This window comes from Lithobates pipiens, unplaced genomic scaffold, assembly GCF_037356315.1.
Source record: "Lithobates pipiens isolate NorthernLeopardFrog02 unplaced genomic scaffold, aLitPip1_a1.2 Scaffold_28, whole genome shotgun sequence".
Lineage (NCBI taxonomy): Eukaryota > Metazoa > Chordata > Amphibia > Anura > Ranidae > Lithobates > Lithobates pipiens.
Genome location: NW_027507789.1, coordinates 30,604,829 through 30,631,781, shown reverse-complemented (window position 1 = coordinate 30,631,781; position 26,953 = coordinate 30,604,829). Strand labels below are relative to the sequence as shown.

General features: G+C 44.9%; 1 protein-coding gene across 1 annotated transcript in view; it reads right to left on the bottom strand.

The window, feature by feature from the left end:
- Positions 1-26,953, bottom strand: part of LOC143935273 (fer-1-like protein 4) — a 195,606-nt gene that overhangs the window by 131,004 nt on the left and 37,649 nt on the right. Inside the window, exons 2-5 of the mRNA XM_077459016.1 lie at positions 24,575-24,630; positions 17,669-17,757; positions 16,252-16,351; positions 3,995-4,083 (exon numbers count right to left, since the gene is read on the bottom strand). Coding sequence (XP_077315142.1) covers positions 3,995-4,083; positions 16,252-16,351; positions 17,669-17,757; positions 24,575-24,630 — 334 coding nt within the window. The remainder of the gene's footprint in view (positions 1-3,994; positions 4,084-16,251; positions 16,352-17,668; positions 17,758-24,574; positions 24,631-26,953) is intronic.

The window sequence follows — 26,953 nt, the reverse complement described above, 5'->3', positions numbered from 1 at the left end:
TTCCAATTTAAATGGAGGAGGAATATATATGTTGGCTATCACGTAGGGACTATTTTCAATTTGGCAATATAAAAAGATATATCTACCCTCTACATCTATGCAGCTATTATAGCAGGAAAAGCGAACCGCCCTGTCCACAAGGATACTAACCCCTCTTGCATAGGTTGAGTATACGGAATGGAACTGGGTCTGGAATTTCCGACCTTGTAGACACCGAATCGTATCACTCATCAAGTGAGTCTCCTGAAGACATAATAATCCGGGTCCTTTACCCTCTAAAGCTGAAAAGACCACTTTGCTTTTGGTCGGATCTCCCAGGCCCCGCACATTCCATGATACTATCCTAATTCTTTTTACCTGCATCACTACCTAGCAACCTATAAATTGGGCAGTTTTCCTTCTTCTTTTTATTTTCTTTTTATTTTAAACAGAAAAGGAAAAAATGTGAATATAATAATACCAGAGGAAAAAAAAAAAAACACCTTCCCCCTTTTTTTTTCTTTCTTTTTCCCCTCTTACATACATGTGCTCTATCTAGTGCAAAATATTTTCTCCCTTCTCCTTGTGAGTAATGCATCTCCAAGTTAGTGTATCCTTGTACTACTTTTATTATCACGCCCTTAACCCACCCTCCCTTCCCAACTCTCCCTCCCTTACTATCTCTCCCAACCAAATTTATAAGCCCTTGTGTTGTTTTTATTATTATTCCCTTTCCCCACCTTCTCGTCTCAACTCTCCCCCCTCCCCTTTTGCCAAACTCCCTCTCCCACCCCCCTCGCCCCATTAGGGCTACCCCCTAGGGGTACATTTGTGGCCTTCTTGCAACACACCCACCACTCACACATACCAATCCTGCTAAGTGCTCTCACCCCAATTTTCCACCCACTCGTGGGAACCCTTTGTCCCCCACTACCAATGCCCACTTGTACACCACACACCCTTGCTACTCAACCCCTGCTCCCCACCCATATTGTACCTAATACCAATGTAACAATTTTTAACAAACTTACCCCTTATTCCCATCCACTCCCCCCAAAAATATATACCCCCAAATCCCTTGAAGAACACCTAACTGCCCTGTAACATATATTTATAGGTCTTTTTTACTTGCATCTAGCCATTGGGATGCTTCCTCTGGTGTATTGAAAAAGAGCGTCTTTCCTAATGCAGTCACCCTTAAGCGGGCTGGATATAGGAGTGCATATTCTAACTTATATTTGACCATTTCTCTTTTGACTGGTATAAATTCAGCTCTTCTTTTCTGGAGGTCAGGTGAAAAATCGGGATACAAAGACACCCTGGCTCCCTTAAACCTAATGTCTCCCCTCATTCTGGCCTCTCGCAGTAAAGACACTTTATCCTGGTAATTAAGCATTTTGAGCATTATAGGCCTAGGACGCTCCCCCGTATAGCGGGATTTTCCTGGGGTACGATGTGCCCGTTCTATTGCGAATGTCGGGGTAAATATTGCCGCCCCGAAAAGTTCTCGGAACCACTCCTCCAGAAAACCTATCAAATTAGTCCCCTCGCAGTGTTCAGGGAGACCTAGCACCCTGATATTGTTTCTTCGGTTCCTATTCTCCATCTCGTCAAGTTTATCCGCTTGTATAATAGCTGCTTTTTTAAATGCAACGATTTCCAGCCTCATAGGCCTCAGCTCATCCTCCATTACACCCATGCGTTCCTCAAGCTCGGTAGTTCTTAGTATAGTCCTATTCAGCTCCTGTCTCATGGACAATAATTCCTCCTTTATATATTTTAGCTGTTCATCAAAATTGGATATCGCGTTTTTGCAGTCCTTAATTGCGTTCAAAATGTCTCTTAATGTAGGTTCCTCCTCCGAGTTGCTCGGCATCGCTGCATGGGAGCTACTTAGTGTTGTTTCCAAGTTTATTGTTGCCATTGCTAATTTTCCTCCCCCCCTCCCTTATTGCCCCCCAGTTTAGCAGCTGGTAAATTGGGGTTGGCCAGAGACTGGCCCTGGCTCCTTCTGTCCGCAGATAAGTTCTTGGTATCTTTATTATGTGGATCTCCCCGCTGAATGCTTGAATTACTGGGAGAAGCAGGGCCAGAATGGGCATACCGCTCCAATTTTGCCGCTGCTGACGCTGCCGCCATTTGATTAGTTTTATCCTTGGCGGCACGAGTAATTTGTTGACCCTCTATGGGTATTTGCTCCTCAGGGGACTTTTTTCTCGACATAATTAAATTAAGTAGCCACGTAAAGACCCACCTTACAAGTTATCAGCTTCCGCTTATCAGCTAAACAAGTAATAAGAAGATAATAATATCCCTGGTATATAAAAAAAAAAAAGAAGGGGGGGGGGGAAAGGAGGGGGGCAGCAATATTGTGGTGTCTCTCCTAGTATCGATAACACTACCTCACTTGTCAGGTGGAACAATACTGGTTAACTCCTGACCTCCAGCCTCAGCAGATGACTCAGTAGCAGGAGACTCACCGCCCTATAACGAGGTATTTATATTTGCATTGCATATGCATGTATTCACAGTGTATTCACAGTGTATTCACAGTGTATTCAGTGTATTCACAATATATATCCAAAGTAAGGCAAACCAGGTCAGTAGTTCAGTAGGTCAGTAGTTCTCATCAATAATAATTGAAGACCAAAAGAAAGAAAGGCACTTATCTCAATTGCTGGTACAAGTCCATGGATCCGTAAGAAGGGTGTACAGGTCATCCAGATCTTCCCCTCACTTCCCCATGAGGTTAGGCATTCAGTATATTCAGTATATTCAGTACAATTACCTTTAATTGCCTCTCATCTCGCCTTCCGTGCTGGCAGGTGAACAGGAGGCGAATTGAAACCAGTGAGTACGAGGGGAAGAGGGAGCTCTTTACAGGGATCCCCTCTCACCTGCCCGACCTGTCATATAGCTCCTAGAGCGCACGCCACGCCGCGCGAAGCCGCTCGCCTAATTCAAGCAGAGCGGAAAGTGCAGTGGTACTACGGGAGACCAGGAGCCGTTCGAGATCTCGCGAGATCTTCAGCGAGCTTCTCACCCCCTGCTCCACCAACCACCTATCAGCGACCGCGGCCCCCGCACTCCCAGCCGGCGACGGCAAACACATCCGCACAGGCAAGCAGCGCCCGCCTAAGCATGGGGCACAACAGCCACAAGAAGGCAGCATGCAGGGGAGCCCCTAAGCCACACAAGGCGGCCCGGGCAGCCCGGGGCGTACAGGACCAGAACGAGGAACTCGAGGTAGGCAGGGTGGGGAGCGGGAGGGCAGCACCATACTCTCACTCCTCACACGTCTTCACTCCCATCCACATCCGGCCACACCCCCGACTTGTAAGTTTATATCTATTTTAAACTTTTTTGTTTTACTGCTTATAAAAAACATATTATTTCAAATAAGTACAGTATTAAATATTGGGTGTTCCCATGATACTGCTGTTAAAGAATTTTGAGTTTTCTGAAGAGACACAACAGCAGAGGCTGTTTTCCTTCAGACTCTCTATCTAAAGATGATGTGATTTTCTTTCCTGCAAGTCTCGTGCGGAGCTATGGTGTTCTCCCGGGTGGGGAGCCGTCCCTGCCAGGAGAACACAGTGATTATTGCTAGTGACTATAGCTGCTGGCAGTAATCACATCCTGAAAATAGGACATGCTGGTTGTACCCAAGCCAATCAATGGATCGTCTTGGGTACAATCAGCCTGTCCATACATGGTTCGGATCTTGGCCAGTCCCTACTCAACCGGTTGAGATTTGAACTGTCTATGGCTGGCTTAATACAGTGGGGGGGAGGGAGAGGCAGATATATCTAGTAGATGACATCTTTTAAAATATGTATATTAAATTGTAATATTGTATATTAAATGTGAAATGTACTGTATATATAACATTTTGAAACATTAAACATGCCAATTAGCGTTTTAGAAAATGGCAAAAACTGTTTTGAGAAAAATATTGCACAAGGTTCACAGACCAAAAATGTGCCAACGTTACATAATGTTTCTTTGAACTTACTGGTCTTCTATACTAAAAAAGTCCTCTCCCATCCAGGATCCTGCTGCTCCATCTGGTGGCTGATACCGAATATCCAACTCAACATAAATCTGTAGCGGGAGGGAGAAAAGACAGGATAAAAGAATATTAATGGAAGAATTATGTGTTTTTATGCTTTAATGAGTTGCCACATTAGATTTAACTCTAGGTAGACTGGAATGAAAAAAACTCAATTCAACCAGTGGATGTTCTTGGTATTCCAGGATGAATGATGTCCGACATCAGTCAACCCAGAAGGCTGAAAACATATGTTGGGTACAAGTCCATAATGTATTAAGCTTGCTAGCTAGGTTACTCTTGGCAAAAATGTCTTTATTGCTTACATAAAAAATTATACAGCATCAAAAATGCAACACATATTTCAAGTTACACAGTCAGCCTTCCTCATAGGGATGTTATAAAGAAAGCTGTGTACGTTGAAACACGCTGCATTTTTAATGCTGTTCATTTTATATGTAGCCAATAAAGGAATTGTTGCCATGAGTACACCGAGGAGCCAGCTTCATACATTATGGGCTTATGCTTTAGGTGATGAACACCCCAGCCAGAACACCAGTCTCCAGCATTTCAATCCTGTCTATAGCAGCTGAGAATGGGTAAGGTCTTCTATATGATGAGTACAGGTTGTTGTGGATCTCATTTCACCATGGCACCCTACAATCACAGTTTAATGATGAAGAGGACAGCACTGATCGGTACCACTTTCTGCACCATTGAGGACTGCTCACCACTGTGAGAAGGTCCAAAGGAGAAGAAGACTCTGTGCATGACTTGACTGGCCTGCCAACTTCAAAATAAGGAAAAAATACAACAGGGAGAGGGGGGGCAATGGGGAGGTGGTTAAGGACTGATGGACTTCAAGAATGTTTATTCTAATGTGAAGTCTTCAAAGAATAATCTTTAGATGACACATCAAAGTGCCTCCCATGACAAAGGAACCTACATGCTCAGATATTTAGCTATGATATGAGCAGTCATAAACATTCTTAAAGGGCAGTGGCTGAATTCTGCAAGCAAAGAACTAAACCATGACTAACCCAAGAACACTATACTCTTTATTAAAAGGGGCCCTTTACACATTGAAAGAAAAATACCTAACAGACAATGGGCCTGTGTAAATAAACTATTGAATCTGCAGAAGGCAAACATACAACACACACAGAGCAAACTTCAGCATACTCTCACAGCATCAGACCATGTGCAGGCCATGTGCCTGGAAGTACAGTAGCAGCTCAGTATAAATCTGCTACATAACACTCTTCAAAGCATATCTAAACCCCAAAAATTATACATATTGCCGCTTACCAATCCTTAGATGTAGCGGCTGAACTTGTTTTCCTCTCCTAGGGTGACAACACTCACTTAGTATACTGTATCTTTGGAGATGTAGTGTTGTCACCCAAGGACAGGTCTATAAACACCTCCCTCTTGCCTCTACTCTTTAATACAGAAGACTGGTGTTCTATAGTTCTCGGCTATAGCTGGGAACATTATAAATGATAACGGTCTACTGGGGCAGAGGGCACAGGAAGTTAGGAGCTCACTTACCGTATATACTCGAGTATAAGCCGAGATTTTCAGCCTCTTTTTTGAGGCTGAAAGTGCCCCCCTCGGCTTATACTCGAGTCATCGCCGTCTGACTGCTCGATCAGCGTATCGAGCAGACAGACGGCGGACATACTACAATTTGAAAGCCGCGCCTCCTTCTCCGCCTCCGCCTGTGATAGGCGGAACACTGAATTTCCCAGCAGCCTGTGTTCCGCCTATCACGGACATCGTCTCATCCTCGTCCGTAGTACGAGGATGAGACGATATCGGTGATAGGCGGAACACAGGCTGCTGGGAAATTCAGTGTTCCGCCTATCACAGGCGGAGGCGGAGGCGGGGCTTTTGAATTTTAGAATGGGCGCCGAGGCGATCCTGGCAAGGCACGGGACGGAGGCAAGGCAAGGCACGGCACGGGACGGAGGCAAGGAGGCAAGGCACGGCACGGGACGGAGGCAAGGAGGCAAGGCACGGCACGGGACGGAGGCAAGGAGGCAAGGCACGGGACGGAGGCTCGGGACACAGGTAGGCTGGACACACACACACACACACACACACACACGGACACACACACGGACACACACACGGACACACACACACAGGGATGGATGGATGGAGACACACACACACAGGGATGGATGGATGGAGACACACACACACAGGGATGGATGGATGGAGACACACACACACAGGGATGGATGGATGGATGGAGACACACACACACAGGGATGGATGGATGGATGGAGACACACACACACACAGGGATGGATGGATGGATGGAGACACACACACACACAGGGATGGATGGATGGATGGAGACACACACACACACAGGGATGGATGGAGACACACACACACAGGGATGGATGGATGGAGACACACACACACAGGGATGGATGGATGGATGGACACACACACACACACAGGGATGGATGGATGGATGGACACACACACACAGGGATGGATGGATGGATGGACACACACACACACAGGGATGGATGGATGGATGGACACACACACACACAGGGATGGATGGATGGACACACACACACACAGGGATGGACGGACACACAGGGACGGACACACACACAGGGATGGACAGGCATATCTCACCCTCGGCTTATACACGAGTCAATAAGTTTGCCAGTTTTTTTGGGGGTAAATTGGGGGCCTCGGCTTATATTCGGGTCGGCCTATACTCGAGTATATACGGTAATTCTTCTCCTTGTCCTCAACATATATTGCCTGTCTATATCTCGGTACACATAACAAAATTCTGCTGGTTCCTGCTGGTTTCAGTTCATGTGTACCCCTCTCTGTTCAACAAAAGCCAGTCCTTAGACTGGCTTCTGTTGAATGGTCCTGCTGGAAAACCAGCATTCAATCAGCTTTTGCATCCAATGGCTACACTGCTGATCTGTGTATTCTGATAGGGGGGAGTCCCCACTGTCGACATACAATAGCACTGCGGGGGTGATCCCTAAATTCACATCCCTTGTGTGAATATGGAGACCTTCGAGTGTTTTTTTTTAATTCAACCCATTGATTGAAGGAAAAAAATTTGATAAAAAGTCCTACCTTCAGCTATGAAACTCAATTAACACCTGTTTCAGACCCTGTGACACAGTGATTATTGAAATATGTTACTTTGAACAGGGTATTGTCACAAATTTTCACACCTCTGGTCATGTGCTTGGACAGTCAACATCTGCCTTGACATACTTAAATACCCTGTGGTGACTGGACTGAAGCTTACACCCAAGAAAAAAATCCAGTGGCGGCCCATCCATACGGGGCACCGCCCCCCTAATCCATGTTCTCAGCCCCTAATATACATGCAGGGTGCCAAACACATGGATTTAAACTGTTTTTTTTTTGGGGCTCTAATTGGCTTCAAAAAAGGGTGGGCTCTGCACATTTCCGTCTCTGTGTTTTCAATAGCATAGGTATTTAGTAGTCCACAGAGTGAACTGGGAACATTGCAATTGTAATCTTCACGGGTTCTCAACCTACTTTTCCAACCGCACTTTTAGTGTTACTTACTATTCTTCCTCCTCTTCCTTTCTCAGTTGGGGTCCCCCAAGGTTCTGTCCTTGGACCTTTTATATTCTCGATCAACACCTCCTCCCTGTGTCAGTTGATAGCCTCCCATGGCTTCCAATACCATCTCTAGGCTAATGACACCCAAATGTATCTCTCTACCCTTCAGCTCACTCCTTCTGTCTCCTCACTTATCTCTAATTTACTAACAGACATAGCAGCTTAATGTCACATCATTTTCTCAAACTCAATCTATGCAAAACCGAGTTCATAATATTTCCACCCCACATGCTACTTTTCCCGATTTCCTTGCCAAGATTGATGGAACTATCAACACGTCCCTGCATGCCAGGGTTCCAGGTCAAATCATGGATTCTGAACTATCCTTTCACCCCTTGTCCAATCACTGTCCAAATCTTGCAGTGTCAACCTCAGCAACATCTCCAAAATACATTTCTCTTCCTAACCAATAACACCACAAAGCTCCTAATCGGCTCGCTGGTCATCTCTTGCCTCAACTACTGCAACTCCCTCCTCACTGGATTACCTTTACATAGGCTTACCCACCTTCAGTCCATCATGAGTGCTGCCACCAGATTCATCCACCTTACCAACCGTTAAGTGTCTGCTACTCCTCTCTGTCAATTCCTCCACTGGCTTCCGCTCACCCAACAATTAAATTAAAAATACTAACAATAACTTACAAAGCCATCCACAACTCTGGCCCCGGCTACATCACTAACCTGGTCTCAAATACCAACCTAATAGTTTTCTTTGTTTCTCCCAAGACCTCCTGCTCTCTAGTTCCCTTGTTACCTCCTCCCATACTCGCCTCCAAGACTTTTCCTGAACCTCTCCCATCCTACTTTTACCTCAACTCCCTACCCCGATCTGTCTGAATATCTCCTACTCTGTTTGCTGTTAGACGGTTCCGGAAAACTCTTCTCTTGAGAGAAGCCTATTCTATCCCACCCTAACAGCTGTACTTTTATTTTCTCTATTAGTTCATCCCCCACAGCTATTACCTTTTGTATCACTCGACCCGTCCTCCTAGATTGTAAGCTCTAACGAGCAGGGCCCTCTGATTCTCCTATATTAAAGTGTACTGTAACTGTACTGTCTGCTCTGATGTTGTAAAGCGCTGCATAAATTGTTGGGGTTATACAAATCCTGTATAATAATAATAATAATAGTTAAAAGTTGGCACAGACAGAGCACAGGAAGTTATCAGTTCACTTGATGTCTGGGCAGGATCAACAGGTATTTGCTTTGCACTTATTCAAGGGATATAGCAAAACACATTCAATGGTATACTTAAATTGGTTCTAAAGCCTAAAGATTTTTTTACCTTAATGCATTCTATAGTTCCCCACCTTTTATACTTACCTGAGCCCATTCACAATCCAGCGCAGTGAATGAGAGCCGAGGCTCCCCTAGCTATGTCCCTCCTCTCTGGGCAGATTGATAGTAAGCAGGAGCCATTGGCTCCCACTGCTGTCAATTAAAACCTGTGATGAGGAGCGGAGGGCAGCTTGGAAGAAAACCCACACAAGTGCCCCCCATGGGAAGTGGCTTCTTATGGGGGCACTCACTGAAGAGGAGGAGCCAAAAACGCAGACGGGCCCTAAAAGAAGAGAATCGGAGCTGCCCTGTGCAAAACCCTTGCACAGAGCAGGTAAATATGACACCAATTTTAAAACTAATTTGCATCCCATATTCAACATTATAAATCTAGCACTGTCCGAGACCTCTAGAGGCCTAATAGTGACCTCCAGGGTCAGGGAGAGCTGACCTTTTTTGTAGAGTGGATTACTCGGCATAGGGGGCGTAATGCAAGATAGAATAATTGGGGGCCAGTCACTTTTTGAATTTGAACAAAAGAGATTTATTGTCTCCTAAAAGAACTAGGGGAGAGAGGGTTAGGGCCTGAACACCTTTAGACAGATGCAATAGCAATTGGCAGACTCTGAGACTTCTATAGGTAGACATCTATATAGGTTGAGGGCCTTTAAGCTGATTGCAGCACTGTATTTGTAGAACTCGTGTCTCCTATGGCAACTGAACTTGTAGGTTGACTTCAACACAGATCTGTACACATACCAGACTTGGTATCCCATTTGTGTTGGACCTGGCCTCCATCTTACAGCCTCCCAGTCTTCTCATCAGACCTTCAGATACCAGCAGCCCACTGGAACCCCTGAGCTCTTCCACAGCTAACCTGCTCTACACGCCAAGGGTCACCCACCCTACCTGCTGGGTCCCTGGCTTGGCTCTCAGCTAACCCGCTGAATCATATTTAAGTGTCACCCCTGCTGACCTGCTAGGTCCCTGGCTTGGCACTCACTAATGCTCCTCCAGTGTCATCTCTGCTGTCCCTGAATTGAACGTTGAAGTTTTCCCAAGCTTTCCCTCCCCCAGCTACCGAAAAAGGCTGTTCTGGTACTTCTTCAGACATCACAAACCTGGCCTCTGATAATGGGAGTAGTTGTCCCTTACTGGCGACGGTGTCCCCTTTATCGCTGACCTGTGGTTCTCGCTTGACGCTGGTAACAAGAGTGGTCGTCCCATGTGGGAACTGCTTCTCCTTCACCTCTGGCAACACTTGCTTCACTCTGCAAAGATCAGGCTCCCCTCAGGCTGACACATGTGGCTAGGCCCCCGGCTTAGGCCTAACCTTCAGCTACTGCTTCACACACAGCCCCCAGGCCTCAGCCTGGGGCTAAAAGGACACTGATCACCTGACTCCTTCTCCTTAAAGGGGTTGCAAACCCTTGTGTTTTTTTTCAAAAAACACCTGGCCCCCCAGCCCCCGTTTTACTTACCTGAGCCCCATATTTCCCTCGGCAGAGACGCACTGTCCCTCTCTGCATGGGGTCCCAGCTCTTGATTGGATAGATTGATAGCAGTGCAGCCGTTGGCTCCCGTTGCTGCAATCATATCCAATGATGGGGGTGCCAGGGTGTGGGGCCGAGTCCGGCATTCGTGTGTATATGGATGCCGAATGCTGGACTCGGGAGCACGCCGGGAGAGTGCTTCACATAGGGGGTTATCTGATGCGGGGAGGAGTTACCAGCTTTGCTGGGGACCCCAATAGAGGATGATCAGGGGCCACTCTATGCAAAATGAGCTGCACAGTGGAGGTAAGTATGACATGTTTGTTATTTTAAATAAAATAAAAAACAAGCTTTTACAATCACTTTAAATAGACTTTCCCAGCATGTCTATTCACAACCTGAACTCACTGTGGTCTTGTCATTCTAATGCCAAAGGTAGCAGTGCCACCCACTGACAGAAAAGAGAAGTGCAGCAATTCCAGAATTAGAAGGAAGTCAGTGGATCACCTAACAATTAGCCAGGACAATTATTACCCGGCAAACTAAATTTGTTAGCAGCCCTACCTAAACACCAGGGTACTACATCAAACAAGTCTAGGTAATTGCGACTGGTTACTATTAGCTGTCCTTAAATTCTGTACTTGAAATTGGTAACAAATTCCATACATAATACCACTACAAAAAAAAAAAAGCAGAACGAGTTCCTGGGCTTGAAACATGCACTTTTAGACACTTTTGCTCATCAGGCACCTAACCCCAATGAAATTTCTGCCACAACACTCTTCTGTTGTGTTGTTTTATGACCGTGCTTTGTTCAAACAACATGAAAATTGATCGGAAAAGCAATAATGAATTGTCGCAATAAGCGCTCCAGTGGCAAACTGTTAACACGCAAAACCAGCAAGTCAGATGAATTCCTATGCGGTGAGGCAGAGGGAGGTGAGAATAGGTGTGCCGCTATGTGGGAGACAAGACACATCTACTGCTCTGTCATGGGACTTTCTTATTAGTCACCACAGAAAGAGACAGTCTCTAGGAGCTTGTCTGTTACACAAGGTCATAGTTAGATTATAACAAATGACTGTTGCTTTCACTTTATTTGCTTCAGGAAACTACATTGGTTTTAAGTCAATTTTATTTACATTTTTACATGCTTATTTAACTGATGTTTTATATCATGTTTTAGCATTTTCACCTAGCAGCAAAAGGGTCGCTGGTTCAAATCCCAACCACAACACTAACTGCCTGGAGTTTACATGTTCTCCCTGTGCCTTTGTGTGTGTTTCCTCCGGGTGCTCCACTTTCCTCCCACACTCCAAATACATGCTGGTAGGTTAATTGGCTCCTGTCTAAATTGCCACTAGTATGTGTATGTATGAATGTGAGTTAGAAATTTTAGATTGTAAGCTCCTTGAGGGCAGGGACTGATGTGAATGTACAGTGAGGGAAAAAAGTATTTGATCTCCTGCTGATTTTGTACGTTTGCCCACTGACAAAAAAATTATCAGTTTATAATTTTAATGGTCGGTATATTTTAACAGCGAGAGACAGAAAAACCCATTTTAAAAAAGTCATAAATTGATTTGCGTTTTAGGCTGGGTTCACACCACAGCGATGCGGGAACGCCGCGAATCCGCGGCGTTTTCCCGCATCGCATGACTCCCGCCGGCAGTTCACACTGCCCTATGCGAACGGCTGGGAGTGTCAATGAAATGTTAATGACACCCCCAGATCCGTCCGCATATCGCAGGGCGATCTGCAGACTCGCACAGGAATCGGATCGCATGGTGTGAACACCCATGCGATCCGATTCTGTTGCGGACCAAAAAAAGGGTCCTGTGCGAGTTTGCTGCGGGAGCGATGCGAATTCAGCCATACTATCTGTATGGCTGAACTCGCATCGCTACGGAGATCGGATGTGATTTGCACTGCAGTGCGGTGCGAATCACATCCGGATCTCCCCCCGCAGCAGTGTGAACCCGGCCTTAATGAGTGAAATAAATATTTGATCCCCTATCAATCAGCAAGATTTCTGTCTCCCAGGTGTCTTCTATACAGGTAACGAGCTGAGATTAGGAGCACTATCTTAAAGGGAGTGCTGCTAATCTCTCAGCTTGTTACCTTTATAAAAGACACCTGTCCACACAAGCAATCAATGCATCAGAATCCAGTCTCAACACCATGGCCAAGACCTGTCAGGGACCAGATTCCATACACAAGGATTAATGGGCTACAAGACCTTTGCCAAGCAGCTTAGTGAGAGGGTGGCAACAGTTGGTGGCAAATGGAAGAAACACAAAATAACTGTCACCCTCAGTCTGGGGCTCCATGCAAGAGCTCACCTTGTGGAGTTTCAATGATCATGAGGAATCAGCCCAGAACTACACAGAGAATCTTGTCAATGATCTCAAGGCAGCTGGGACCATAGTCCCCAAGAAACCAATTGGTAACACACTACGCCGCGAAGGACTGAAATCCTGCAGTGCCCACAAGGTCCCCCTGCTCAAGAAGGCACATGTACGGGCCCGTCTGAAGTTTTCTAATGAATATCTGAATGATACAGAGGAGACCTGGGTGAAAGTGTTGTGGTCAGATGAGACCAAAATTTGGCGCTTTGGCATCAACTCAACTCGCTGTGTTTGGAGAAGAAGGAATGCTGCTTATCACCCCAAGTATACCATCCCCACCTTCAAACATGGAGGTGGAAACATTATGCTTTGGTGGTGTTTTTCTGCTAAGGGGACAGGACAACTTCACTGCATCAAAAAGACAATGGACGAAGCCATGTACTGTCAAATCTTGGGTGAGAACCTCCTTACTTCAGCCAGGGCATTGAAAATGCATCGTGGATAGGTATGCCAGCATGACAATGACCCAAAAATCATGGCTAAGGCAACAAAGGAGTGACTCAAGAAGAAGCACATTAAGGTCCTGGAGTGGCCAAGGCAGTCTCCAGACCTTAATCCCATAGAAAACATGTGGAGGTAGCTGAAGATTCGAGTTGCCAAACGTCAGCCTCAAAATTGTAATGATCTGCAAAGAGGAGTGAGACAAAATTCCTCCTGAGATGTGTGGAAACCTGGTGGACAACTACAAGAATTGTCTGACCTCTGTCAGTCATGTTCTGCGAAAGGGTCAAATACTTATTTCACTCATTAAAATGCAAATCAGTTTATAACTGAAATGCGTTTTTCTGGATATTTTTCTTGTTATTCTTTCTCTGACCCCTTTCACACCACACCGCCCTTTGCGTCGGCGGTAAAACGCCGCTATTTTTAGCGGCCTTTTACCACCAGATTTGCGGCGGATTTGCGGCGCATTTTGGCCGCTATCGGGGCGCTTTTACCCCCCGCTAGCTGATGCGAAAGGGTTAAAACCGCCAGCAATACGCTGCAATAGCGGCGTTTTGCTCCTTCGCCGCTCCAAAGAAGCTGCTGGCAGGACTTTTCCCTGACGTCCTGCCAGCGCGCCGCTGTAGTGTGAAAGCCCTCGGGGCTTTCACACTACACACAATGGTGCAGCTTCTTTAGGGCGGATTGCAGGCACTATTTCTAACGCTATAGCGCCTGCAAAATGCCCTGGTGTGAAAGGGGTGTCACTGTTAAAATAAACCTACCATTAAAATTATAGACTGATCATCAAACATACAAAATCAGCATTTCCCTCACTGTATATGTAAAGTGCTGCATAAATTGACAACGCTATATAAGTACATGAAATAAATAAATAAATGTTTTACTATATATATTGTAGAGCTGCATGATACTGGACAAAATGAGAATCATGTTTTTTTGCTTAGATTAAAGATCATGATTCTCTCATAATTCTCGGCGTAACATCATCTTTTCACATTATACAAAGAAATTGGGCTTTGCTGTTTAATTATTTTTTTTTGAATTGAAAAAATAAAATAAAAATTAGTTTGAAAGACCGCTGCGCAAATACCGTGTGACATATAATATTTATTCTCTAAGGTCTCTGCTAAAAAAAAATTATATATAATGTTTGGGGGTTCTAAGTAATTTTAGAGCAAAAAATACTGATTTTAACTTGTCAGCAACACCTGTCAGAAAAAGGCTTAGTCTTTAGAGTGGGGGTTTCACCCACTTTTACAAAATTATCTTAAAGGAAAAAACACCCCTCCACCACTCGTTTTTGGATAACTTTTCTTTTCTTTCTTGCCTTTTCTGAAGCACTGAGTGTACTTCCTTCCTATCTCGCTGTGACCCAGGGCGTCATTTCCTCCTGCTCCCCCGCTGCCTTCTGGGACCTGTGTGTGTCCCAGAAGATGACAGGGCCATTCAGAAAGCGCGGTGTGACTCATGCATGCACAGCAGGAAACTGAAGGCTCCACTGCCGGTTTCCCTAAGTTAGAATGGCGGCGCCTGCACCTGATCCAAGACTGGATCTGCCTCAGGGGGGCTGACATCATGGGCTCCCTGGACAAGGTAAGTGTCCTTATTAAAAGTCAGCAGCTACAGTGTTTGTAGCTGCTGACTTTAATAAAAAATAATTTGCGGCTGGAACACCGCTTTAAGTGGTTAATCTGTCCTCATTTGCAGACCAAAGTTCATCCCTTTGATCTCTAAAAGAACAGAAGATACAATGATTTTTTATCTTTCTTTCAGCAATGTTGTTGATAAACATCGCAGGCTGCTTTTTTTTTGACAGCTCTGAGCAGGAGAACGGCTCCGCACTTGTTACATGAATGGTGGAAATGCTGGATTAAGATCGTGAGGGGGGTTGAATTGAGATTTTTTTAATGTAACTCAACTTTTGTTGAGAAAAAAACATTCCCCTCTGGGTGATCTGTGTACATTGCAAGGTTTGTAACAAACTTTGTTGCAGATTCCTACCTTTTGTTATTCTGAAGAAATCCGTGTGTGTTTGTCTGTGCCTCTGTACTGCGTGGGTCTAATGGGAGTGGTTTCATAATTAACTGTCAGGTGTGGAGCTACAGGGCACTAATGAGGAAATCTGCTGGCCCTGCATCCCTTTAGACATGTTCCTATTGAAAGTATCTCCCAAAAAATGACATTTTTGTTGCAGGGGATGCCTGAAATCTGACTTGCATCTTAGGCAGACATCTGCGAAAATTGGTGAGCCAATCACACAAACAGGAAATTACGTTTCTGGGGAGTGGTCAGTACACACTCTGTGTACAGAAAAATCCAGGTAGCCATATTGCAATGTATTCTCAGAAAAATACATTGACTGAAGATTGAAAAGGAAAGGCAATTTTTAATAACATTCAATTACAAAATGATTAGTGTCACAATTATATGAGCTATATTATCTTTTCTTTATTTGATATATTTTTTTCCCCACAAATGTGGAGTTACCTTTTAATCATTACAAGTCCAACACTGGGTTAACTTTTTAATAGTCCAAGCAAAAAAATAAAAATAAAATAAATAAAAAAACAATAAATAGGTGGAAACCAGAGCTTTGACCTTTAGTGCAGGATGCACTCATGACAATGGTGTCATAGTACTTATGGTATGGGTTTTCTAAAGAGATAGCACAGAAGGTGATGTTTGCCTTCAGACTCTCTCTCTCTCTCTCTCTCTCTCTCTCATTGAGACTCCACACATCCCTGTCTAGCAGGGCAGAGTGTAAGGCAGGTCTTACTGCTGTGACTCATTCACTTGTGTCTGTACATTTTAGCTTGAGATATCTACATTCTGGAGGAAAATGAGAATACAAAATGTTCATAGGCAATATGAACCATAATAAATAAAGATAATATATTCAAAAACACTCCCTTTAATGTTAGGGACAATCCAGAAAAGCTCTTACCTTGGTGACGCTGTAGTTTTTATCCACCAGAGCCTCTTTAAGAACCAGACGGCCACTCTTTGGAAGATGCTGAAGGCTGATAATCAATTTTCCCAGCAATCTGGTAATAAAAACAGGTACAGTATACAGTATCTGCTATTACAATAGTTATAGTACACACATAAGTCATATTTTAGCTATAGGCAGAGCCCGGTGGGCTGAGTCAACCCCTGGCTTTTATATACTATGCATACTTCAACAGTGAGCTCTTGCTACTACAATTCCTGATTAAGGATGAGCCGAACACCCCCCGGTTCAGTTCGCACTAGAACCTGCGAACAGACCTAAACTTCGTGTGAACTTTAGAACCCTATTAAAGCCTATGGTACTCGAACGTTCAAAATCTAAAGTGCTAATTTTAAAGGCTAATATGCAAGTTATTGTCCTAAAAAGTGTTTGGGGACCCGGCTCCTGCCCCAGGGGATATGTATAAATGCAAAAAAAAAAAGAGAGCAATACAGGGGATTGGTTCCAGTCATTTGCCCCCTGGCCCAGGCCCCAAACAGGAGAAATGATGGTACCCCCTTATCTACGGCCCTGGACCAAGTCTCCTTTTGGCACTACAGAACTCCTCCTTTTACTATAGAGATGAAGCGGGGGGGAGCGTTCTGTAGTCCAGATGGGAGAACTATACAGCACTGACAACATTGCTTGGAATTTGAAGCAGCAGCTTAAATAATAATTTAGAAGCTCATTGGATTTCTGGCAGATAAACAGGTGTTGTTTATACTGTGATTCCCTGAATATAAGACCGTGTCTTATTTTCATTTTAGCTACAAAAAGACGCATTAGGGCTTATTTTCAGGGGAAGTCTTATTTATTCATGTACAACAATCTACATTCTGTATGTTCTTAAAAACCTTGTTGATCCTGTCAGTTTCTGTGTTCCCCTGTCTTCTCTCCCTCTCCTTCCCTGCCTGTCAGCTCAAGAGTCTGCAGCATTAGCATTAACAAATCCTGTAATCCGCTCTGTTACAGGATTATATATATAATGTGCAGTGTGTGTGTTTGTTTAAAATTATTGTGCAAAGTACCTTATTTCCAGTGCCGCTGGGCGCTCACACCTCACATGACCCGCCAAAGCTCTTCTTCCCCGCTCCGAGCACTGCAGAGGGAGGGGCCGATATCCCCGCAGATTTTTGGGGGAAATACGGTAGCTACAGAATTTTATAGGGATAAACCATGGGCGAACTATATGTGTAGTGAATATGTTTTTTTTTTTTAATGCTGTCTGTCCCATTTTATGTCGGCCTTCCCACAAAATGTTCATGAGATTGCCATTTTTTATGGCATCCATCTCAACATATTCAGTACATCTACAAATATGTTGATTTTCTGACGTCCATCCCTTGACAGAAAAAAAGTAGTGTCAACTTACCTGTGTGTGAAGACTTTGCTGCAGTTGTAAACTTTAACAGTTAGGACCTCATCGGATACTATTTTTCCATAGTGTGGCCATCTGAAATGCTGTATAGGAAATCAAACAGGATACGTTTGAGCGGATTACCTTTTATCCACCTCTGCATACAGGACATGCGTACATCCGGTACTTATGCAAAGAAAGCAATAAGATAAAGCCCTTCAGCTGCCATTTACCAGGGCCTGACTAAATGTAGGGTGGTGGTAGTCAGGTAACCTGTGTCTCAAGCCACTCCCCCTCCCCGGTCGGTCAGCACCGCACTCACTTACCCCATCTAGGTCACAGGCAGCGCTCCTCCAGGCGGTGGGCGGCGGCTTCCCCTGCATCACTCCAATCAGGAAGACAATAGCAAATATTATTTTGCTATTGTCACACAAGTGGGTGTGCTCAGTGTGTTCTGCTCCCCAAGCCCACCCTTTTGAAGCCTATTAGAGCCTCTGGCTCTAATCACGTGCTCAAAAAGAAAAATCCCATTGGCACTACAGGCTGCCACTGCCTGCCTCCTCTAAGTCAGTCCTTAAATTTCCTAGAGCTATTGATTCAGTAGAGTGTACAGAGTACATTACATTTAGTGAAAATATATTACTACATATTTTTGAGTAGCCACAGTCCAATAGGGGTAACAGATTGGGTCCTATACAGGTTCTTTAGTCCAGAGCTTACAATCTAAGGTACCTAACTCACATTCCTACATACATGTACTAGGGCCAATTTAGACAGAAGCCAGTTAACCTACCAGCATGTATTTGGAGTGTAGGAGGAAACCAGAGTATCAGAGTACCCAGTGTAAACCCACACAAAGTTCAGATAGGGATGAGTTTGAAGGATGCCTCAGCTCATCTTTATTTGAAACCAATAAATCTACTTACAGATAGGGGCGATATAAAAGGAGTTCTGTGACTAGCAACAGCATAGTCCCAAAGCATGTTCCTTTTGGAATAAAGATAACAGAAAACCTCCGAAGTGTGATCCCCTTCCTGGCGTGGGTCCCACAGCAGCAAGGTGGACTTCTATGGTTGTGGTTATGCCACTGCTGGTGACCATTGTCTCCAGTACAGAAAGTACTTGAAGCAAGAAAAAAATACTTGTACTTTATCATAAAAAAGCTTTTGGCTTTAGATACAGTTTGAAATACTAAAAAGCCCATTATGCCGCAATGCATTGAGTGAGCCAAGCTCTGGTGTGTTAAAGATGGCATTGGCTGGCATATATATATATATATATATATATATATATATATATATATATATATATATATATATATTCCTTTCTTAAAGCAATCTACTGAGCTATCCAGAACCACCTCTGGAGGAGTCTATTCCACATGTTTACAGCTCTTACTGTAAAGCAGTGTTTCTCAACTCCAGCGCCAACAGGTCATGTTTTTAGGCTTGCCATTATTTTTCACAGGTGATTTGATCAGTTTTACTGCCTTGGTAATTACCACAGCTGCTTCATCTGAGGGAAATCCTGAAAACATGACCTGTTGGGGCGCCTTGAGGACTGGAGTTGAGAAACACTGCTGTAAAGAAACCTTTCCATATTTGGAGATGAAATCTATTTTCCTCTAGACTTAAAGAGTGCCCCTGTGTCCTCTGTGATGACCGTGAAGTGAGTAACTCAACACTAAGTTCATTATATGAACCCCTTTTATATTTGAACATGTTGATCATATCCCCCTTATTCTCCTCTTCTCAAGAGTGAATAAATTCATTTCCTCTAATCTTTCCTCATAGCTGAGCTTCTCCATGCCTCTTATCAGTTTGGTTGCCCTTCTCTGCACTTTCTCCAGTTCCCCAATATCCTTTTTGAGAACTGGTGCCCAAAACTGAACTGCATATTCCAGATGAGGTCTCACTAATGATTGAACAGGGGAAAAATTATCTCTCTCTCTCTGGAGGAGTCCATACCTCTCTTAATACAAGAAAGGACTTTGCTCGCTTTGGAAACCGCAGCTTGGCATTGCATGCTATTATTGAGCTTATGATCTACCAAAACCCCCAGATCCTTCTCCACTATGGAGTCCCCCAGTTGTACTCCCCCTAGTATGTATGATGCATGCATATTCATCCCCCAAGTGCATAACTTTACATTTATCAACATTAAACCTCATCTGCCACATAGTCGCCCAATTAGTATTTTGAGGTCGGCTAGACAGTGCATTGCGTTATATACTATTTTCTATTGTATACTTTCTAGTATACTGCCACTGTGATCTGTAATATCTGTTAGAATTATATTTTTTGGGATTCATACGAGTGCTGGACAACCCTGATCAGCTTGATTTTGCTTGTGTAAGTTATGTATGTGTTTGAAAACTAAATAAAGATTTTTTTATTTTGTTGTTTGGGGGAGGGGGTGGGGGCTAGGAAAGGATTGTTTAACGGATGTCTAATATAATTGTATGAAGATGTTCTGAAAGTAAACTATTTGTATAAATCGTATTTAAAATGGAAAAATAAAGAATATATAAAAAAAAAAAAAAAAAATGATGACATTGGCTGAGTGCACCCCTCAAAAATGCTCATTTTTATTTTTTTAAGATGCTATGAGCATATAATTGTGTGTGCCAGTTCCCTGTAGCTGACACAATTCTTTGGCAACTTGGTCTGCATGTAAAAAAATGATTATATAGTAAAGGTAAACTCCAGCCAGATATAAAAAAACACAATTGAATGTATTTGAATGATATACAGTGGTGTGAAAAAGTGTTTGCCCCCTTCCTCATTTCCTGTTCCTTTGCATGTTTGTCACACTTAAGTGTTTCGGAACATCAAACCAATTTAAACAATAGTCAAGGACAACACAAGTAAACACAAAATGCAATTTGTAAATGAAGGTGTTTATTATTAAAGGTGAAAAAAAATCCAAACCATCATGGCCCTGTGTGAAAAAGTGATTGCCCCCTAAACCTAATAACTGGTTGGGCCACCCTTAGCAGCAACAACTGCAACCAAGCGTTTGCGATAACGTGCAATGAGGCTTTTACAGCGTCCTGGAGGAATTTTGGCCCACTCATCTTTGCAGAATTGTCCTAATTCAGTTACATTAGAGGGTTTTCGAGCATGAACGGCCTTTTTAAGGTCATACCACAACATCTCAATAGGATTCAGGTCAGGACTTTGGCTAGGCCACTCCAAAGTCTTCATTTTGTTTTTCTTCAGCCATTCGGTGGTGGACTTGCTGGTGTGTTTAGGATCATTGTCCTGCTGCAGAACCCAAGTTCGTTTCAGCTTGAGTACACGAACAGATGGTCGGACATTCTCCTTCAGGATCTCTTGGTAGACAGCAGAATTCATAGTTCCTTTTATCACGGCAAGTCTTCCAGGTCCTGAAGCAGCAAAACAGCCTCAGACCATCACACTACCACCACCATATTTTACTGTTGATATAATGTTCTTTTTATGAAATGCAGTGTTCCTTCTACGCCAGATATACTTGGACACACACCTTCCAAAGAGTTCCACTTTTGTCTCGGTTCACAGAATGTTGTCCCAAAAGTCTTGGGGATCATCAAGATGTGTTGTGGAGAAATTGAGACGAGCTTTGATGTTCTTTTTGCTCAGCAGTGGTTTTCTCCTTGGAACTCTGCCATGCAGGCCATTTTTGCCCAGTCTTTTCCTGATGGTGGAGGCATGAACGCTGACCTTAACTGAGGCAAGTGAGGCCTGCAGTTCCTTGGACGTTGTTGTGGGGTCTTTTGTGACCTCTTGGATGAGTCGTCGCTGCGCTCTTGGGGTAATTTTGGGCGGCCGGCCACTCCTGGAAAGGTTCACCACTGTTCCATGTCTTCGCCATTTGTGGATAATGGCTCTCACTGTGGTTCGCTGGATTCCCAAAGCTTTGGAAATGGCTTTATAACCCTTTCCAGACTGATAGATCTCAATTACTTTCTTTCTCAATTGTTCCTGAATTTCTTTGGGTCTCGGCATGATGTGTAGCTTTTAAGGATCTTCTGGTGGACCTTACTGTGTCAAGCAGCTCCTATTTAAGTGATGCCTTGATTGTGAACAGGTGTGGCAATAATCAGGCCTGGGTGTGGCTAGAGAAATTGAACTCAGGTGTGGACAACCACAGTTATAGTATGTTTTAACAAGGGGGGCAATCACTTTTTCACACAGGGCCATGATGGTTTGGATTTTTTTTCACCTTTAATAATAAACACCTTCATTTACAAATTGCATTTTGTGTTTACTTGTGTTGTCCTTGACTATTGTTTAAATTGGTTTGATGTTCCGAAACACTTAAGTGTGACAAACATGCAAAGGAACAGGAAATGAGGAAGGGGGCAAACACTTTTTCACACCACTGTATGTCCTTTAAATAAGCTAATTTGTTGCAAAACAAAACATTATAAGTCTGCAGCCTGATAAGGTGGTAGCAGACTGTAAAACATGGACAGTTCAACTGGGTCAGTCATCCAGGTTGCCAAGAACTGTATAATTACACTACTTCCTTGACAGTGGAAGGAATGTTACTGGAAGCTATTTTAGTTTTAACAAGTTGTCACTACTGACCTACCCACTAGACAAATAAACCAAGAAATCACAGTGTGCAGTATGAAAAACAAACCGGTTCAAAGCGTAATATTTAGTACGAAAGTGATGTCGTAGTTTGCAGGTGAGTGAGACCTTGGCCTAACAACAAGAGGAAGTGTCACAGAAAATAAAAAGTATTGCATTAAAATGAATTCACCTGTATAGAACACATACATTCAATAGAATAGAATCCTTAGAATAGATACAGTGATTTTTTTTTTTGGTTTAATCGATTCAGATTCGTATTTGGATCATTTGCAGATATACATACTGGGGTCGATTGTCTGAGGAATACTAGATCGGGTATACAATCAGCTTCCATGTAGCCTGCTTCCTATAGCCTGAGACATCTGGTGCAGCCTGTGAGGCGTCTAGTGAGCCCTGTGTATAATTTTGTATTGGACCAGTTTGTCCCTGGCTGAGAACAGAGGGGAGAATGGAAAACCCCAAATCTCCCTCCAATTATCCTCGTCCAGCCTTGGTATGTCCTCCACCCATTTCCTGCGGAGGGAGGACAGCTTGGGGATGGCAGCAACCAGCAGGGACCCATAGATCTGAGACGTGGGCTTCTCTAGATCCTTCACCCGAAGGGTGGATTCAAGCTCTGAATATTCCAGTATAATTGGTCGGCCTAAGAACTGACACCTGTAAGCATGAGTGATTTGGAGATACCTGAAATGGGCCCGTGCAGGTACATTAAACTTAATACACAATGCATGAAAGGGAGTGAGCTCTCCGTTGGTGATAACATGCTCATGGGTCAGTATTTTATATTTGGCTCAGGCTCGTGGATCTGGGATGGTATTAAAGTGCGGTAGGTAAGGATTCAGCCACAGGGGGGTGTGAGGAGACCAGGAGTTCGTCTGCGGTGCCCTCAGCGCTTCTCCCACCCTCCACGCCCGCATGGTGGTGCGCATAGAAGGGGTGAGGCAGTGAGGCAGTGAGGTTTTTGGCCCCCTGAATAGCAACCCCTTCAAGGCCTCCAGAGACCCCACTACAGCCTCCTCCAGCACCGTCGCTGCATTGGTCAGGTCCGACTGCAACCACCAATGGGCGGTTACAAGCTGAGTGGCCAGGAAATATTTGTGGAAATCCAGAAGAGCCAAACCCCCGCTGTCCACAGGCCTGGTCAGAGTGGGGTATTTGAATGTAGGTGATTTAGACCCCCAAATAAATGAGAGAAAAAGTTGTTTAAGAGAGTTAAAGAAGATTTTGGTCAGCCATTGTGGGGAATTTCTAAAGATGTATGTAAATTTAGGGAGGACTTTTATTTTAAGAAGATTTATGCGCCCAATGAGGGAAAGGGGAAGGTTGCTCCACGTTTTCAGTTTAGACTTGATTCCTACCAGGACAGGCTCAAGATTAAGCCGGGCAAAATCGCCACTCTTTCTTGAGATGACGACACCTAGATAGGTAAATTTATCAACCCATTGAAGTGAGATAGAGGAGGGTGAGGAGGACCTGGCCCCCTCATCCACCGGAAAGAACTGAGACTTGTGCCAATTCACTCTCAGCCCCGTAAAGGTGGAGAAGACATCCATGACTCCAAGTGCGCCCCACAGAGAGTCACCAGCATCATTCAAAAATAGCAATAGATCATCTGCGTAAAGAGCCAACCTCTCCTCCAGCCAGCCCACCCGAAGACCACGGACCTCGGCCGAGCTCCTGACGGCCTCAGCAATTGGTTCCATGGCCAGGGCGAACAAGGCCGGGGAGAGAGGGCAGCCTTGTCTGGTGCCCCTCTGCAGGGGGAATGAAGGAGACAGGGAGCCATTCAGTTTTATACATGCCAGGGGACCGGTGTAGTTCCTGCACTACTTTGATGCGACTTTGATGCTACCTGAGTGCCAGAGAGTATAAAGTCGCATCAAAGTCGCAGTCCATGAAGAGAACGGTTAACTTTGCTATTAGTAAAAAAAAAAAAAAAAAAAAAAAAAAAAAAAACGGCAAAAGCATTAAAAATGCAACATTTGCACTTTTGGTGCGGGTCCATTAAAGTCTATTACACATAAAACTCAATCTTCTGCGGGAAAAAAAGTCCCTGGCCCTTTCCAAAAAATGCACTCATTGCACAGATGTGAACTAGAGCCATAGGAAACCATGTGAAATGAACTGTAGTGCGTTTATGCAAAACAAACTAATAAAACACATAGGTGTGAACCAAGGGTAAGTGAAGAACTAGCCATTTCTAAAAATCACATGCTTTGTTTTTTTATTGGCCATAAATCCAGACGTTACATCTCAGAAATGCATTTCTGCTGCACTGTAAACTTGTCCAACCATAACAAACATCGAATAAGACCAACCCCAATAACAAAGGACTCACCTCACCAACATCAAATACTGCGGTGGTGTTGACTTTCTTGGTTTTGTGAGTGAAACCTTAAAAAAAAAAAGAAAAGAGAATGATAAGCAAAAATCAATGCACATTTTTAGATTAAACCTGAAAAAAAAAAGAAAATTAATGCAGCCACCTAATCTAAGGACTGGTACGCTGAAATGTATTATGTTTTTGTTCTTGGGTAAGACATACGGTACTTGAAAACTAAGGGACTTCCCTGGGCATTAGATATTTTTTTCACATTCTTTAACATTTTTCCTTCCAAAATTTCTAATCACGAAGATACCTTCCAAATGTAACAGATCATAAGGTGGTATACAGACTGTAACATAAACATCAAGGTAGGTCTCTGTTACATGTTATATTTATGTTCAATGGTAAACCTGAGGGAAAACCACCCACAGAAGTTAGCAGTATGGAAAAAGCATTATTTATTATTTCTATTATTATTATACAGGATTTATATAGCGCCAACAGTTTATGCAGCGCTTTACAACATGAATGCAGATACTACAATTTATATACAGTTCAATACAAGAGGAATCAGAGCTCATTATAGCTTTCAATCTAAGAGGGAGGGTCAAGAGATGCAAAAAGTAATACCTGTGGGGGATGAGCTGATAAAGAAAATGAATGTACAGTTGTACAGAGATGAGTTTTCAAGGATCGTCTTTCCACTCCCCCCAGTGCTCTCCCCCCTTGTTCTTCCCCCCCCCCCGTGCTCTCCACTCCCCCCCCCAGTGCTCTCCACTCCCCCCCCCCAGTGCTCTCACCCCCTGTTCCCCCCCCCCCCCCCCAGTGCTCTTCCCCCTGCTTTTTACCCCTCAGTGCTCTCCCCCCTTGTTCTTCCCCCCCCCTCGTGCTCTACACTCCCCCCAGTGCTCTCCCCCCCCCCTTCTTCTTCCCCCCCCGTGCTCTCCACTCCCCCCAGTGCTCTCACCCCCTGTTCTCCCCCCCCAGTACTCTCCCCCCTGCTTTTTACCCCCCAGTGCTCTCCCCCCCTTGTCCTCCCCCCGTGCTCTCCACTCCCCTCAGTGCTCTCCCCCTGTTCTTTGCCCCCCCAGTGCTCTCTACCCCCCATAGTGCTCTCCAGTCCCCTGTGCTTTCCACCCCTGTTCTTTCTGGCCCCCACTGGTGCTCTCAAGCTCACCCCCTGCTCTTTGTACCCCCCAGTACTCTCCAGCCCCCATGCTCACCACCCCTGTTTTTGTGCCCCCCCAGTGCTCTTCGCCACCCCACACTCTTAGCCCCCCCCCCCAGTGCTCTGAGCCTACCATGCTCTCCACCCCTGTTCTTTTTGGCCCCCCAGTGCTCTCAAGTTCCCCCCCAGCACTCTCCGCTCCCCACCCTTGTGATCTCCACTCCCCCCTGCTCTTTGCCCCCACCCATGTGTTCTCCAACCTGCCAGTACGCTCTGCTCCCCCTTCCCTCCAGCTCCCACCCAGTGCTCTCCACTTCCCCAGGACCAGAGGACAGGCTGACTGGGGCCGGAAAATGAGGATGGCTGAAGGTGCAGGTGGCCAGGGACCACTCCATCTCACAGCAAACAGATCCTCTGGAAGGAGCACCGTCTCCATCCAAAACGAGAACAGACCCTGCCTGCTGCTGGCCGTCATGGATATTATGCTGGCATGCAAGGTACCGTATCGAGCATCAACAACACACCATCCCACAGACAGGGACTGCAGACTGGGACAAGGGGCACAGGAGGGGCTACAATGATGGTCACAGTGAAGCTGCATTCATGGGCACAGGGAGACTGTATTCACAGCACAGTAAAGCTGCATTTGATGGGCACGGTGAGGCTGCATTGATGGGCACGGTGAGGCTGCATTGATGGGCACGGTGAGGCTGCATTGATGGGCACAGTGAGGCTGCATTGATGGGCACGGTGAGGCTGAAATGGTGGGCATGGTGAGGCCCGCATTTGTGGGCACAGTGAGACTGAATTTACAGGCAGAGTAAAGCTACATTTGGTGGGCACAGTGAGGCTGCATTGGTGGGCACAGTGAGACTGCATTGATGGGACAGTGAGACTGCATTGATGGGACAGCGAGGCTGCATTGATGGGGACAGCGAGGCTGCATTGATGGGGACAGCGAGGCTGCATTGATGGGGACAGCGAGGCTGCATTGATGGGGACAGCGAGGCTGCATTTGATGGGCACTGCTGAGGCTGCATTGAGCTCTTGCATCAAGTCTGCAGTCTCTGACCATCTCCTGTATCATGTTTGCAGTCTATGAGGGAGTCTGGGGAGGAGTCAAGATTGGGAGCGCCGTCGGGATGGGGGTCATGGGAGAAGTCAGACTTGTGTGGACTACGGAAAGGAGATTATAGGATAAAACCAGACCCACTGAGCTGGAG